The sequence below is a fragment of the Anguilla anguilla genome, chromosome 4 (genome assembly GCF_013347855.1).
Source record: "Anguilla anguilla isolate fAngAng1 chromosome 4, fAngAng1.pri, whole genome shotgun sequence".
NCBI lineage: Eukaryota > Metazoa > Chordata > Actinopteri > Anguilliformes > Anguillidae > Anguilla > Anguilla anguilla.
Genome location: NC_049204.1, coordinates 45,253,310 through 45,271,503, shown reverse-complemented (window position 1 = coordinate 45,271,503; position 18,194 = coordinate 45,253,310). Strand labels below are relative to the sequence as shown.

Sequence of the window (18,194 nt, the reverse complement as noted above, 5' to 3'; positions counted from 1 at the left end):
TAAAACTGCGTACTAAGTAACTTTGTAAACCGTGTCAGAAAATCATAGTTTACAGTAACATGGTGAGTGAAGCTATGGTGAACTATGGAACACACAATAAAGAAAATGTTCAAACACACAATAAAGAAAATGGTCAAACTACAATGCTTCAATACAGTGTATTTAAGTATCTATACGTACAAGACAGACAAGCAACACTACAGAGTTTTCCCACAGAAGTTTTCTCTAAAACTAGCGCGAGCAAGTAGTTAGTAGAAGGAGAATAGTGATATGAAGCTGCTATAGTGAGCAGCCCCCTCTGCTGGCCAACACAAGCGCCATGGAGAGGCCTGGGGTACAGGGGCAAAAGTCTCAGGGCTCAGGGGAGGCTCAATGACAACGGTTGCAACGCCCAAAGGGCGCTTTGTTTTAGTTCTATATTATCAGAGTGCAAACCCCACAGCTCAGAGGAGGGTGATGAGGGGCGGGGTTTTACTTTGTGCTTTCTGTGATGATGGGTTAACCCTGGCACACCTCCCACTTATACACTTCCAGGCCAAAAAAAAAAGTCGCCATTAGGATTTTTTTGGACAGTGCCCACTGTATAAGCCTCTGGAGGCAGTGTTATGATCTGGGTTTGCTTCAATTGGTCAGGTCTAGGCTCAGAAATGTTATGCAGCAATAAAAGGAAGTCAGCTGAGTACCTGAATGTACTGAATGACCAGGTTATCCCATCAATGGATTTTGATGGCACAGGCATATTCCAGGACGACAATGCCAAGATTCATCGGGCTCAAATTGTGAAAGAGTGGTTCTGAGAGCATGAGGAATCATTTTCACACATGAATTGGCCACCACAGAGTCCTGACCTTAACCCCATTGAAAGTCTTTGGGATGCGCTGGAGAAGACTTTACAGAGTGGTTCAACTCTTCGTCATCAATACAAGATAATGCAATTCTAGACAAATAAATGTTGTGACGTTGCATAAGGTTGTTGAAACAATGCCAGGACAAATGCGCGCCATAATCAAAACAAAAGGCAGTCCAACGAAATATTAGTGTGCGCGACTTTTTTTTTGGCCAGGCAGTGTACAAACACCATGTGCTGCAGCGTCTAAAAGGGGCCTTGAGTGGGAGAAAACAAGCTAACATAAAACTTAAAAAGAAATACGTTTCAAGATCTGATTTTCCTCTCGCCTACGATAAATGAAAATATAAGGAACACACATTTGAATCGAACGGCCCCACAAATGAATTGACCATAAAATAATGTATTTTTCTTTTTTTTTGATATTCTCAAAAATTTTTGATAAAAGATGGATGGATTTTGTCATCCAGGCTTTCCCATTTCTGACATTATTTGAATATGATTTAAAAAACAATAATCTCTGCATAGACCAGCTCTATTATGTTCTCACAAATGATTAATTATAGCCAGTATGACTCACGCTGCATCTCACAGGGAGCACTGGTATCTGGCCTCGACTGCTTAAATTAAATCAGACATTTTTTCCATGCTTTTGCCATCCTGGGTCCGGATTTCTCGCTATTGCTCAAATATGTCTTCAGCTTCTCTTTAGAAGACCCACTGGCTGAATACACCCAGACAGACAGGCGACTCTGCCAGGGGGCAAGAGAGTGGGAGGATGGCCCTCCCTGGTTTTTTGGCCTGTTGGGTTTCAGAGACGAATGTTGTTAAAATCTGAGTTGGGGGCGGCGGGTTGTGGGTGGTGGGCCGGAATGCTGTGGAGCTGGAATACTGCACACACCAGGGGTGTGCAGAGACGTCATTATCTGTATCTGTATATCTGTTCAACCAACAAACGTATCTGTATCTGTATTCGGACAGAAGACAGGAAGTGGGCGTGGTTTATACCGGAAGTCAAGTTAAATCCTCCCACCCCCCCCTTTAACTGGGGGGACATTGAACAATCAGAAACTCAAAAAATATACATATAAATGGAAAGATTCCGTTTTGCATTGGAAATAGAAACTATTTACAGTAAAGATATATAGAAAAATGTCCTTCAGTTGAAGGGAATAATCTTAAATTCCAATGATGCTGCGTTCGCATTTCTTGATGTGTTAACATTACTGCAGTTCGCTAGGGAAACGTGAATTACTACTTTACAACAGTAATTACATAACAGTAATACATGAAATTTTTTGCCTGTTTTATTTATTTATTTATTTTATATTTTTTTATATTTTATATTTTCCCTACTGAAGTAAGTTTGGATAGACTGCAAACCATCTGATGTCCTCATATTTTCCCTTGGTGGCAACTGTTAGCCTACCATGAAAATCTGGACTGGATTTCGTGTTCATTTGATAGCCAAGACCTATGGCTGATACATACAGCATGTTACATCTTAAACAGATTAATATTGACTGAAATACAAGGTAAAACATTTCGTAAAATATTTCGACTAGATTTTTTAAATGGAGGAAATTAACACATACAAATAAAACTACAGGTTCAAGCTTAATTTAGGTTTGAAAAAAATTCAGCTGCCACACCAGGCTTTTGTCTCTCTAGCTCCCGCACCTGACGTCTCCTCCTCCTCGATGCAAGAGTTTCCCTGAGTGATAAGCCGCGTTTCCACCGCAGGAACTACACCCCGGAACTAGGAACCTTTTGAGGAACTCAGTGCGTTTCCACCGCAGGAACTAGGTGGTCTAAATTTAGTTCCTGGGGCTTTATTTTACCCCCCAAAAGGTTCCTGCTCGGGGGGTAGTACTTTCCGAAAGTACAGGAACCTTTTGGGTGGAGCTTGCAGTGCTGAACATTTCTGATTGGTCGAGTACTCGCAGCATTTGTGTTGTATTTATTTTCCGCCATTACCCGCCATGTTTGAAAATATGCAAACCAATTTATTTTCATAATAACTTCAAATCAAACTTGTATGTTATGCGGCGCAGTAGCCTACTTTTGGTTATAGCCTGCCAACGTCCTGGAATTATAACGTGTGCTCTTCTGCTCTTTTCTTGCTTTAGTATTCGTGTTATAAAATGCTAAGCATTCGTGCTGGGACAGCATATTACGTACTAAAACATTCAAACGGATTAATTCGGTTGCTGAATATTTTCTTCCGGATTTTCTTTGTTAGCCCGTTGTAATTGACTCAAAACGTTTGATACAGATGTGAGGTATGCGGTAGTTCTGCGTAATTAACATTGGTGATACAGTACAAGCAAACTGGAAATCACCTTCCGCACTTTTTGTCCGGGTAAAATAACAGGTTAATTCTAGTAATCTTCCCTTTAGCTTTTTCAGACTGCCGTAATTTTACTCAATTTTACTGCCATTTTTCAATTCCACGAAAAGACCAGGAAGACTATGGACTAATTTATGGTGCATGGTTCGCATCTGGAGGGCACATTTCGCTGCTCGGCTAGCAGTAACTTCGAAGGAAAGCAAACGGTGGCTGTACCACTACTAATTTACATTTTCACGCAAGTCCGAGTTTTCGTTCTATTCTTGTCATTTTACGATTAGCCTATATGGAATTGACGACGAGAAAGTAATCAAACAGCAAATTGTTTACAACGTGTGCATGTTTTCTGCTGTTGTTGCCAGTTATACATATAAATGTGAATGCATTCTGTCGCTTCGGATGTCAAGACATGAAAGCGAATGTTCGCATAAAAACATAATGAATGTGTTTGAGAGGATATATGAAAATCAATAAATACAAAAGTAACCATATATAGTCATTGTTGGTAACCCGTTGTTTTTAAGTGGAATAAACCCCTCCGGGCTGTCCCGGTTATTAGAAAATAATGTAGGCTACTTCGGTGGTAGTATGGGGTTACAGAAGAAATCATATGACAGATGGACCGACGACAACGTCGCTTTTTCATACGTCAGTGGGCTAATTTGCCTAATCTTCGCGGTACTTTAGACCCCGGTGGAAACGCAGACAACCATTGGCTGAAGGAACCTTTTAGTTCCTGGTAAAGTAGTTCCTGGGACTGAAAGTTCCGGGTAATTTTGGTGGAAACGCGGCTATAGTTGGGAATGGTCAGCTCTCAGCCCGCTGCCTGGTGTGTGCTGCCTCGGTGGGGGTGACTACAGAATATAGCGATCACTTTTCAATAATGTGTAGCAGTGGTGGCTGGTGCCTCAAAAAATTGGGGAGGACAGGAAGAAAACCAACCCACGGGTTCATGTTATTTTACACTAGTTGACTACTTATCTCTACTTTCTTATGTTCAAGTTATGTCATGTTATTATGTTCAAATGTAGCAATAATCCAATAACTAGCAACCTAATGCAAACTTACTACACAACGAAGGTAAGTAATGCACCCGAAGTGTATCCCCATCTTCCATAAGGAACAAATATCATATCATTTATACAACGGCTTGGCTGAATACTCGATTCTGATTGGTCCAAGGTGGGCATTATTTCTCAGTAAAGGGACACCTCGGCCTTTTAACAGTTCTAAAATCAATGCGCTAGAAAATCCAGCATTCTAAAGCAGTTTAAACAGCAACATTGTCCCTTAATTGGACAGTAGAATAGGCGTTCTGCATTTAACTCATGGCTACAGGACGCATTTTCATCCGTATGTTTGTGAACGATTGCGTTCATAGTAACCGCTGTTTGGTATACAATTCAATAGTTAGCTAGCTAGATAGCCGGGATAACAAGCATGCCGTGAGACCATTCTGACCTAAAACCAAGAATTTTAATATTGGCTAGGTGACAAGTGACGGTGAACCTGTCATAAAGCTAGCTGGCATTCAAAACCCATTTCAGAGGGTCTTAGAAAAACGTTATGTACATTGCGTGACCTCACCATTTAAAAAGTAACACAGTGCTAGGGATATGAATTTGATTGACTTATGGTTTCATGCAGTTTTATTAAATAATGTAATGACAAAAATGACCAAAATTGGTTCTATACTGTATGGTATAAAACGAGAAGGAACTATTTTTTCTTGATAGAATCATTGTTTTCATAGAATTAACAACACTAGAATTAGCATCTTTGATCATGGTTATCTGTGGAGCTGGTTGCTCAGCAGTCTTGATCCGCACCTGCTGCGTAATCCAAACTGTGGAATGGATGTGACAACAAATAATCCATAAGATGTTCTTCCCCATCCCACCCTCTGTGTCTGCGTCCATGTCTCTCTGTGACCCCCTCACTCACACGTTAATTGCCTCGTTAGCAATAGCAGCACCACTCTCCTCAAAATCCATTCTCGCCGTTAGCTCAGTCCTTCAGGGCTGCTACAACAAGCTAACTGTTGTGTTGGCTAACGCAAGTAGGTAGCTACTGTTCGATAAAAAAGGGAAACATAAGTCAGAAAAAAGGAAATTTCGACAACCTCCTCTGCCTCTATGGACCAGCCTCCTCTGGTTGAAAAGGCTTAAATAAAATGTAATTTTTTAGTGATGTGTTTTAAAAGTAGTTGCAATTTGCACGTTATAATACAATACGGTGGTAGAAAATTGAAGATGAAATTTGTAAATTATCATTGGACCAACGCGATGTCAATATTGTATTCTGGTTGTTGATTGGTTAAGGAGGACGTCCTCCCTTGGAGTATCATTTTACGCGTTGTGGCCAATAACAGATTAGCATGAAAAAAAATGAAGTACATTAAATTGATATAAGAGATCCCGCCCTAAGGAGGACAGCAGGAGCATGTCCTCCTCTGCCCCCCCACCACCACTTCACACAGACTGCTCTTTCCCCTCTTGCCTGCTCTGCAGGTGTCGCTGTTGAAGCATTTTAATCAGAATTTCAATAATGGATTTTTTCCAAAGGAGAGATAAAAAATATTTTATAAATGATACTGAGATTTGGTAATGGTTTATTTCAACCAGTTACTCTTTTTTTATATTTTGATCTCCCTCTTGTCTCTCAAAAATAGAGGAGGAGCAACCTCCTCAGCCCCTATGGACCAGCCTCCTCTGATGTATAGTAAATGAAACAACTAGTTAGTGAAATCAAAGTCCTATGTTGCAAACAGAATGGGCATTTTTCATGTGGCCATCCACAATGATATGAATAGATCTGAAGAAACATAATGGCTGACGCACAGAACTTATTTATTAAATGTTTTGCAGCGCAGTGGCTCAAAGTTTGTTGGTGTGTGTGCTGGAGTTCCAGATACAACTAGCAGCCGTGCGTAACCCTCTGTCTCTCTCTGCCTGTGTAACGTTAGATAGAGGCTATGAATGGTAAATGGACTGCATTTATATAGCGCTTTTATCCAAAGCGCTTTACAATTGATGCCTCTCATTCACCCATTCACACACACACTCACACACCAATGGTGAAAGGCTGCCATGCAAGGTACCAATCAACTCACTGGGAGCAATTAGGGGTTAGGTGTCTTGCTCAGGGACACTTCGACACGCCCAGGGCGGGGGATCGAACCGGCAACCCTCCGACTGCCAGACAACCGCTCTTACCTCCTGAGCTATGAGAACTCGACATGGAGCTGACTTTTTTTCCCCGAATCCGAATAATAACAAGCAACTTCGAGTAGAAGAAATATCTGTTTCCATCGCATTATTTGTGCTTTCCCGAATATAGTATTCGGATTCGGATACATCCCCAACACACACCCAAACAAAGAGATACTGGGAGCCCCGGAATGCCAGCAGGAGACAGCCTGGATACAGATCAAGCACGAAAACCACTGCACCCTGGACTACAGATGACTCAGACGAAAGACACAGGGGGCAAACTGTGAGGACTGCATTTCCGAACGCCTGAGCTGTGTTTCGACCAACTTTAATTTGACATAACATAACATAATGACGAGAACAGGTCATTCAGCCAAACAATGCTCGCCATTTTCCTGACTAAACTAGTGCTCTGATTACCTACAGACTGCACAATATCTGATATATAACATTGTATCAAGCTTAGTCTTAAAAAGTCCCCAGAGTTTCTGCCTCTACTATGTGATCCTTCAAGCTAGTCCAGGCATTGACGACTCTCTGCATGAAAAATCTTCCCAATGTCTGTACGGATTTTACCTTTTGGTCATTTTCATTTATGTCCCTGCGTTCTACGAACAGAACTCAACCTGAAGACTCTCTTGTAGTTGTTGATCCCCTTTCATGAATTTGAAAGCCTCAGTTTGCCTTTGTTTTTACATTTGCTTGTGTGTGTCTGCATGCACGTGTGTGCATACACATTTGCGAGTGCTTATTTGCTTGTGTGTGAGCGTATACATGTGCGAGTGCATATTTGCTTGTGTGTGTCGGCATGTGCTTGTGTGTCTTGAGAGAGAACCACAGGAGCTCCGACGAAGAGCAAAGGGAGAGAACCTTCCCGCTAGCGTGATGCATCTCCAGGAGTCCGCTAAGGATGTTTATTTGTCCAAGGATTAGCCACAGAAGCTCTGGAACTTTCTCAGTGCATTCTCTGACCCAGGCCGCAATGCACACTGGGAAGTGGTTGCCCGGACAGCATGAAAGCCCCTTTGCCCCCCGCCCCGCAGTATTTGCATGCCGCGCAGTTTGTCATCCTCAGACCCCTTGGAAACTGTGCCATTTCCCCCCTGCAGCTTTCACAACACCACAGGGTGGACGGGCTCAAAAACCCATAGGATCCTGAAGTTCAACACTTGCTTTCTTGAGGAAAACGCATACATATACACACACACCTTAGTACTTAGTACCCTCTTGGTTAGGCTCGTCTTGGTCTAAAGGATATTTTAATCTCAGTGGATAATTACCTGGTTAACTAAGGGCTAAAGTATGTTCTTGTTGTGATCTGCAATAGGGGTACAGACCGTTTCCACTCCCAGATTACCAGCTCATTTTCATAATGGTGACAGCAGCAGTCTCACAGGCAAACCATTTTTTGGGTAGGTGGGGCAACAGCAGTACAGGCTGTGGGGTGAGCTTGTGCAGGAAAATGCAACGCAAATGGATAGTACACTGGAAGCTAAGCTAAACAGGCTAATCTTTAGGGCGAAACTCTGCAGTGTAAAAGAGGAGTAGCCATTAAACGCTCACTCCGGCACAAGCGGGATTCGTTGTGCATACTGGGGGAGGCTCTCAGTTGTATCCCAGACTGCTAAGATGCTAAGAAGTTCCTAACTGAATAATAAGGAACATGAGCAAAAGGTCAAAATGTCAGACCTGGCCTGACCCCATGACCTCATCTTACTTCCCATTCCCCCTGCTGGAGTACCCGCGCACCTAGAATTCCTGCTGATTGCCTGGATACTCTCATTTTCCGCTAACTTCAACAAGCCTGCAGAGACCCCATCGCTTCTGACATAAGTACATAAATTGATCGTGAAGCAAAATAAACAAAAACAAGCAGCACCTCCCTTTGTTGAGAGTGAAAGGACAGATATATTTTCACGGTTAGCACGGCACCAATGCGATACAGGAACAATATCGATATCAGTGAGCAGCAGTGTTCTGAATGCTGAAAAGGCAGCTCATGAATTGTGCGTGAGCCCTATGCAGCTTATTCCGTGGTGCTAGCCACTCAGGCCACAATACTTTACAAACACACAGGGCAACATAGGAAAACAAACTACTGGCCACAGAAATTATGATTCTTAATAACTGGATTGGATCATTTAACAAACTTCATCATCAGATCTGTAAGATTTTTTAAGGCAAAGAAAATATAAAGCGACAGCTTCAGAATTCAGGCACATTTTAATATTCCTTAAACATTCAATTTTCTGTATTAGAAAGGAAAAAAAGATATTTCTAGCTATATATTGCTACTGGAATAAAATTTAAACTAAAAGAAAGCTAAATTAGTGTCATGTATATTGAAGTGCCTCTGCCTGATAGTTTAATGAACAAACTACTGAAATTTCAGGTTTGCTAGCACTCATCCTATGAGTCATCTTAAGGTGCATTTTATAAAACAAGGATCCTTAATGGATCTACATTTAGACTTTCTACGTACATTATGCACATGTGCCAGTGCATACACAGTTGTACGTGTATCATGTTTTGAGAAAAGACACTTTGTCTCATGCCATATCTTAATATAGACAGTTTTATGGATCTATATATAGGATCAATAAAAAGAATGTTAAAATAGCCACCTGCATTGAGATTTCCTGCATTTAGGAACACATATTAAGCTCCCTTCTGTACTCTTATTTCTCACATGAAGGTTAGGAGAGACTGATAAATCCTTTTTGCTGCACATATTATTTCTGTTTCTTTGACAGCATTAGATACACACATTTCCCCATCATAATTTAGTGCAAATACTTGCTACTGCCCGCAGCGAAACCGAGTTAAGATTTTAATTCATTTTTAACAGAGCCCCTGACGGACATAGTTGTTCCCTTGTGCAAGGAAATGCAGTATAATTTTGTGGAAGTATTGTGCGGAAACACAATTGCCTGGGAACAAAAGAATAAACTTTAAAAAAATATTTTATAAGTCCATCAGGAACTCCGTCGAAAAATTAATAAAATAAATCGACGCAGACATTACAAAGTATTTCTCACCGGAATATGTGGTAATTCTTTGTCATGGTCCTGCATATACACTACCAGTCAAAAGTTTTAGAACACCTCCATTTTTCCAGTTTTTATTGAAATGCAAGCAGTTGTCTCAAACGATTAGAGATAAAAAAAAAAAGAAATCATGGAATCATTCTGTTTAACACAATTTATTCTAATTTTTTGACTCTGGATCCAGCAAAAGAGTCCCAGACATTCACGCTTCCTCCTCCATGTTTGACAGTTGGTGTCATACACTGAGGAACCATCCTTTCACCTATTCCATGACATACAAAAACCCTGCGTGATGAAACAAAGATTTATGATTTGATTAATCGGTCCATCAGACCTTCTTCCAGTCTTCAGTAGTCCACTGCCAGTGCTTCATGGCCCAGGCAAGCCTCTTTTTCTTATTTAGCCATTGTAGCAATGGCTTTCGTATTGCCACTCGACCTGTCAAAACTGCTGCTTGAAGTCTTCTCTTCACAGTTGAAACTGAGCCTTGCTTACTTCAACCACTGTTAAGCTGTGCTTGAAGCTGTTGTCATGTGAGCTGCCTATCATACAAGCTGTTGACTCAGAAACTTGTCTTCTGATTCTGTTGTGGCTTTGGGTCTGCCGGACCTCTTCCTGTCAACAGTTTTCTCCAGTTTTCAAGTGCCTTTCGTAGGAAACTGGACTCACTGACACCTTGGCTTGCTCTGCAATTTCTCAAAAGGAAAGACCTACACTTAAAAGGGTTATAATGGTCTGTCTGTCTTTCTTTGTTAATTGCCTTTTTCTCGCCATTATGATAGCAATATACAACTTCCTGCAGTGCAATATTGTCCAAATAATGCTTTGGAGGGTGTAGTAATACAGTCTGTTTCAACACTGATTTTATACAGCCAGAGGGTTTGTAAGTAATCAACAAAAGTTGGGACACCTGTAGGAATTGTTTGCATCAACTTTTAAGGCTTAATTTACTTCCATTGCTGCAGAGAAGCTGTAAGTTGTTAACCCATTACTTGTTCGCTGAAAAAGGCCTTTTTTATAACTCTGAAATTTACATAATTTTTCAGTTTTTGGTAACCTAAACTTTTTTTTAAAAAACCTCTGGCAGTTTACCACTTACCTTTGTATCATTTCAGGTCATTCACAAAGTTTTAAAAAATGATACCATATCATTCTACAGTCAATATCTGGGACTAAATATTGAATAAATACACAACCTTACCATTGGTTTTACGCGTAGAGATGTCCCTTTTGAGACTGAGTGGTCATTTATTGTTTTGGACAATCCGTTTGTGAAATATACGGGCATTTGTGATGCTTGGGTACCTTCAAAAATAGCTATGTGTAATACCACACGTGTCGTTTATGGCATTGTCGCCCTTTTTAGTGCAGACTGGCTTGATTGACAATTCATTTATTCAGTAGGTGAGAGTATAAGCTTTCTAACAATGTAGGCTATAACATGTCTAATTTTGCTTTTGGAATAGCGTTTTATAGGTCAGCGTAACCAAAAATTCACTTACGCATTAAGACGCTGCACCTAACGAAACGTTAACGATTTTTCGTAATTTCTTGGAAAATACTATTATTATTGAGGACTTCTGGGCATAGCTAAGCCGTATATTTGCTGATAGACCTATCGGACATTGTTTTCTGGAGCAAAACAGAAGCTGATTTAACTCATTGATTTACTGTCCCTGTCTGAACACAGATAAAATTTCATCATTGCTATCGTATTACTGCTCAAAATATTTCAGTTATACAGGTTATTTTTTGGATTGAGAGTCTTTAAATAGGTTAGTGGTATTATATAATGTGGATATTTCACACTGTAATGTAAGCGTTAGTTAGTAGTTTTTTGAATGCATGCAACAGTGATGGTCAGTGGAGGATACGCTAAAAAGAAAAACCAAAAACAGACCAAAATACACATAATCCTCGTCCATTTCGTCAGCAGACGAAACATAACATAACAAAAACAAAACAGTATGGGGAGCGACGACAACAACGGGCGCATATTACATTCACAACGGGATGCCGTCGCTGATCCACCGCGTCACTTGCTGTCCTCACTAGATACTTCCTAGTCCTGGTTTTAGCAGCCCGATGGTGGAAACAGAAACCGTAACCATTCCCACAAGTACTGAGCAGCGCAGAACGGCACGGAGTGGCCCTGGTAACGGTTCGGCCCTGCAGTGGAAAAGCGGCTATTGAATACAGTGGCATTCAGTTTGAGCTTGGCTCAACTCTCCTCTCTGTCATCCTGCCGAGATCTTGTCTAAACAAATGCGGCTAATAACATTTTTTTTCATGAGAATCAAATGAGATGGTTTGGTGAAACCCCCGAATTAAGCAGTTAAACAACACATTAATTCTCATAATCCTCTCTCCATGGAAAGGGATTATTGCCGTCTCATGAATTTATGTATTTCAAATTCTTTCTTAGTTGTTTTCTCATGAGTTTTAGAAGCACTTAATCATGCCGCAGTTACAGTTTATTAAATTTCCTGTAGTTGTCTCTGGGGAGTGAGAGATCGCCCCTTAACATTCCTGCAATCTTCCCCGCAACGTTACCGCAATGTTGTCATATTCCTACAGCCAGTTATTAGGCATGCTGTGATAACATTATGTGTTAACTGGGTCGAGACCTCCAGCACTAAATCAAACTCAAAGGGACAGAAAAGGGGGAGGGGTGGGGAGGCGCAGGGAAATGAAAAGCATAGATGTCCTGCCAGCACTAGCCTGGGCCATTCTGCAGTTAGATGGAACAGCGGGACACAGATGGTGGTGTAATGGACCCTGAGGAGCCAGAAAACCCTGGCCCATGAGTCCAGGCCACAGATGACCCTCAACCATCCCAAACATGCATAAATGAGGTGTGGTTAACACTTGATCTTTAGGATAGCATGCTGAAAAAACACTGGGCCAGAATGGAAGGGGCGTAATCTAACGTCTCCTTTTCGGAAAGACCGGTCCCACTTCTCCCCTCCCCCTGCCCCCCCAAACCCAAACCCCCCAACCCCACCCCCCTAAAACTTCAGCGGTGCTCTTTTTCAATGTGAACAGGAATGTGCTAAAACCTAATCCTTCCACACAACTGTCAATGTCTGCCTTTCGTGGAGCCCTAAAAACGTCCAGCTGCACTTCCCAGTCTGGAGCTGCTGTGTGACATGGGACATCTCCCCCCAACACCGGTCCCACTGCCCCCACCCCCTCCGAAATCCCCAATCACTTCTCTACCTTTCTCCCAGCATTTTCCGTTAGAGACAGGACCAGAGGCACATTCAGGACTACGCCCCTTACAATAGCAGTTATGCACAAGGCACAGCAGCGTTCAGTTCACAGTTCATTCTGGAGCTGGCCACTAATTCACTGGAGAATGTCTAACGCAAAACCACAGCGGTTATATGGTAACAACTCCTTTTTAACCTTCTAACAGAGTCTCCTCACTGTATGATTCTGTTGTACCATGGAAAAGAAAACGAGCCTGATTCTTGAATTCAACTCAGTCGTTCAGAAACCTCTCCTATCTGGCTCCCCTCCCCCATAAAAATACTAATATAAAGAAGGAGAGAGACCCTAAAAACCATTTTTTATATTTAAAAAACTGAAACAAAAGTACAAATAAAAGACAATTGAACTGATAGGGCTGTTATGAAGCTCACTTTGTGATTGTCATTAACAGGCCGCAAGAGCTGCAAAGAAGGAGAAGAAGACCAAGAAGTTCTCTTTATTCAATTTGAGGCTCAGTTAATGATGTTGCTAGGGATTTTGGGCAGCCCCAGCTCGCTTGTGGTGCGTGTCACTTTCAAAGATGAAATAAGAGACCCAACAGAGCCTCATGTGGGTCCCCTTCATCACCAGAAACAATTTCCGGCTTCTCTCCACCTCAGTGGGTCTCATTTGCATGGCTGACTGAAACCCATTGAGCTTTGTCAAATTCGTCCCATCCTTGAGTCGCGTTCCCCACATCATGATTGCTGCGCAGGCTGAGCTCATGATCAACATGCTTGGCCAGAGCAGAGGCCTCCCAGCCTGGCAACCTCCCCTCTCCGCAGTTATTGTGAGGCTCACCAATTAACCGAAAATCGGCTGGGGTGACATGACCGCACATGTCGGGGGGCTCTCTTGATTGAGAGGCCAAAGCCGCCATTGTTGCCATCTCTTCTCTCCTTCTCCTTCCCCTCTACACTGCTGCAAAGGCTGCTGGGAAGTGGGAATATTTTGTTGCGGAGGTGAAAAGGGGAGGCAGAGATCATGAAACAGGCACTGCAGAGAGGATGGCCATGTTGAAAGCTGAGCGGAGAATGTTCGACCCTAACCTGTTTTGGCGTCAGACATGAAAACATGGAGGTAGCGAGGTAATGGTGGGCGGTTCCAGAACCAGGATTTGGAGTTTTATAAAAGTAATCTTAAGATTTTACTAACAGGTTTCTTTTAAACGGAAATCACATTAATTTGTTTGGATTTGTCTGGTTCCATTAAAAAAAAATCCACACATAATTGCAGCTGGTGATTCACAGCTGATAAGCACCTCTGTCAACATTCAGGAGAGGCTCAATGGGGAATAAAATACCCAGCGATAAAGGGCCCAGTAAACCGAGGAAGTGTATCGTAATGCTCGGACACGCAAAATCCGGCTGAGCGCTCAAGCGTTCGCATTCCTGTACGGACGCTTTCTGCACACAGGAATCTACACGTGCATTTATTCACGGAACTCCAGTAATCCGCAGGTCTGGATCAGGGGGCCAGGGACTGCCATTCTCGCTGAAGCTCATAAACTCCAGTGGTTACTCGAGGTATTGCAGTTTAGTAAGCCTCTGGTGCCAAAAAGCCAATTTCTCCATTGTCCATTCAAAAATACGAATTTACCCTGGCCAAATTAAACTATTTTGGGCAGAACCTTTTAGCTCTAAAATTTATTCTCACTGAACGTGAACAACAAAAAAAACTCCAGAGAGCCATGAGCAGGAAAGTTGCCCATCTAAATAGCTTTGCACCTCTACTATTTAAATCATTGATAACCAACCCTGTTCCTGGAGATCTACCATCCTTTTGGTTTTCATTTCAACCCCAATTTGGCATACCTGACTCTACTCATTAGCAGCTCAATGAGATCACCAGCTTTTGAATGAGGTGTGCTTTGTTATGGATGGAGTAAAAACCTTTAGGATGGTAGATCACCAGGAACAGGGTCGGTTACCACTGGTTTAAATGAAACACAGAAGCAGTGTGAATCATCCTGTACGAGGGTTGTCACTGGAGAGCGCAAATGACACAAGAACTCATGTAGAGGGGTGCAATGCAGAGTAGAGTGGTGAGGAGTGGTGTAGGGTGGTGAGGAGTGGTGAGTAGTGGTGCAGTGCAGTGCGGAGCGGAGTGACTCACTATGGCGGAGAGGCGGGGTCCGTGCAGCTGCGTGTAGAGGATGGCGTCGTTGATGTGGTTGCGGATGCCCAGCAGGGCCATCTCCAGGTCATGGGCCCCGGCCAGCGAGTTGGTGAGGTCCTCCAGTCCGAAGATGTAGCGCCTCCAGGGCAGATCCAGCTCCGACAGGCTGGCTAGGCAGCCTCGCATAACGTTGAGGCAGTAGCCCACGCAGGGCTTGATGAGCGTGAGCCCGCGGCAGTGCGAGCAGTACTGCATGCGCACCAGCGCCCGACCACACTCCCGTGATAGTGCCGCGTGCTCGGTGGTGTTCAGCACGTCCGCTCCCACCGCCAGGGCCTGGCTCAGCGCCCGGCTCCCCCTCAGGGCCCGTGCCAGCTCCTGTGCCAGGGCGCGCGGGTGTGGCCCAAACGGGTTGACGTCCTGGCGGGTCATACGCAGACACTCACCGAGCTCAGACGTCAGCTCCGCCATGCCTGGGTTCACCAGCCGGCTGTACACCAGGGGGAAGAGGTTGTCGTAGAAACGCTGCACAGCTGCCTCCACCGAGACGTTGGCACCATGGATGAAAAGAGAGAGGTCGGTGAAGAGCTCGGTCACGTGGGAGCTGGCCTCCTGAGCCAACACCTTGTACGTGCTGTCAAACAGATTGCTGGTGTGGTTCATCGTGAAGGAAACCAAAGACTGGAAAGTATCTGTGGTGGAGCAAAAAGAGAGAGAGGAGAGAACTGAATTATGAACAGAACTTTTACATCAAAACAATTAGCACCAAGAAGGCAGGCATTATGGAATGACCTCCACACCTACTAGACGCAGAGAAAAAATATGTAATTTAAGCTGACGTATTTAGGCATGAATAGGTCAATGAGAACACATCATCCTGGTATGTGCATAATATGTGTATAATATTATAGAGACAGATAAAGAGAGCCCACACAAGGGAGATTTTACGATCAGAGGTGGGTAACCCGGCTTCAAAGAGTAAAAAGACTGACCATGTATTTGCTCCACCACCATGCACTAAACCAACTGACTCTAATTAGCATAGCTCTTCAGCATGATAGGAGAACTAATTATTATGATCAGCTGGTTTAGTGCATGGTGGTGGAGCAAATACATGGTCAGTCTTTTTACTCTTTGAAGCCGGGTTACCCACCTCTGTTTACGATCCCAAGTAAAACAACAGACATTGACAAACTCCATGAATGAATGAATGTTGTAAATATATATGCATCACAAGCCATTATATTCATTGCACAGATAAGGGAGTGAGAAATTTTGTGAAAATAAACCAGTCAGCTTGCATTAATGTCAGTTTTATAGTCACAGTTCAAATCACAACAAGCCTAATGCTAAGTTATTAAATGAATAAAATACGCAAGGCGTTGGGCATTCTGAAGTTGGGGATATTTTAGCAAAGAAAAAAAAACACACATAAATCCGTAAAATTACAAAAGATCATATATATGCAAGGTATAAATTATGAAATCCTGGCCCACCCGGGAGAGCTCTGGGTTTTTACAGAGGCTTAAGCAGGGTGTAAATCACTCTGGCTGCAAATAATTCTGCACCCTCACTCCACAGAGAAAAGGGGGGCAAGGCTGGAGAAAGGGAGAAATGGGAGGATGAGCAAACAAAGGAGAGAAGGGAGAGAAGGGAATGCACATGACAAGGCTTGAAGAGAGGAGGACGAGAAGAGAGTGGATGATTGGAGGAGATGAGAGGAAAGGTGATGAGAGAAGGGGAGTAAAAAGGAACAAAAGAGAGGAGATGAAAGATGAGGACAGAATTGGAGAGAAGAGGTGAGAAAAGCAAAGAAGAGCCCAGGGAGGTCAGCAGGGGCTCTTTTCAAGGGGTCAGGGGTGATTTATGCTGCCCTGTCACTCAAAATCCCCATCTAATTTCCCCCTGAGCTCATTCAGGATGGCCCTGAAGACCACCACCAGCATGGAGGGGCAGAGAGACAGAGACAAAGCAACAGAGAGAGCATGAGAGAAAGAGAGAGAGATGGGGAAAGGAGGAAAAAAGGAAAGGGAAAGAGTGCTCACAGCTTTCATTTACTTTCGTTTAAAACTACGGCGGTGATTTAAAAGTGAAAAAAAACAGATAAAATACCACCAGATTTTATAGCATCTGATGGATCAATGGGCCAGCTACTGTGTGGCATAAAGCTAAAAACTTGCAAACCACCAGACAAACCCGGCAAAAAATAGACACCCTTCAACCCTCAGCAGAAAAAACAGGCTATTGGGTCCAGCCTCTGAAGATAATTATCTGGGGTGGAATGAAAACCAGTGGGGTCCAGTGGTCCTGGGGGGCTGTGCAAGGCCTGCACAATGGGTAAGGACCAAGAGGTGATCTTGAGGGCCCATGAGAATCCAAATCCCAGCTGGAACTCGGCTGCACACCACACCGGTGGCAAGGGCTGTTTGTCCCTGTCCTTGAGGTCTGCAAGACTTCATTTCCAGCTCTAAAAGTGAAAACTACTACTTTCCAAACATAGGAAGAGGTCTTTGGGAAAAAAAGCAGGTGACTCACTTTGAGGAGAATACACTGTGCTGCATCAGCACCAGGGCTGAGTAGTTCTGAACCATGCTACAGACATGGTTCAGGAGTCATAATGATTTTGAGGTCCACTATGAATGAGTAATGAGTAGTCCTGCCGACACTGGCCTAGATTAACTTAACATCTGTCTTTAACTTTTCCTAAAAAACAGACACAAACTAGTCTTGTATTCTCAACAACTCAACAATACAGTTTGGGTAATTTTTGGTGATTGCTGAACTCATCAAACTGTTTTAATTTAAAGAAATGTAAAAAATGTCAAGAAAATTATTCAACCCCTTATCTATTAACCCATTTTTTAATTCAAGCCTAATAATGACATACCCAAAATAAAATGGTTACTATTCTTGAACCCTTTTGAAAACAGGCATATTACTCTCTTCTGAAAGGTAACCCTTGGGTTTTTAACTTTGGGTTTCCAAAAGTCAGAATTACTCTAAATATTACTGAAACAATGTAACAGACGCTAAAACACAGTGCAAGTGCAAGATTTTTCTTCAACTGAAATATATATATTTTTTTCTTAGCGGATACAGTTGCTTGAGGCTGTGTCTGGTGGGCTTAGAAACACAATACAGGCCCAGCCACAACGCTGGACAAATCCTGGTTCAAATCTGATGACAATACCACCAAAAGTGAGCATTCTTTATTGTTTTGTTATAACTATGTCTAGGCAGGTTTCCAAAAAGCCATTTGGAGTCTCCAAAAGGATACCTTGTAACCAAATGATATTATGAATCATCAGAGGTGTAAAATTCCATATACTTCATACTATATGCTCATGGAAGAAGTAGTGGCTTGCTTT

At 42.8% G+C, this 18,194-nt stretch overlaps 1 protein-coding gene across 4 annotated transcripts in view; it reads right to left on the bottom strand.

Moving 5' to 3' along the window:
• The window catches only part of gpc5b (glypican 5b), a 195,757-nt gene that overhangs the window by 125,079 nt on the left and 52,484 nt on the right, over positions 1–18,194 (bottom strand). For all 4 annotated transcript variants that reach the window (XM_035414637.1, XM_035414636.1, XM_035414635.1 and 1 more), the window contains one exon: positions 14,824–15,518. In XM_035414637.1, coding sequence (XP_035270528.1) covers positions 14,824–15,518 — 695 coding nt within the window. The remainder of the gene's footprint in view (positions 1–14,823; positions 15,519–18,194) is intronic.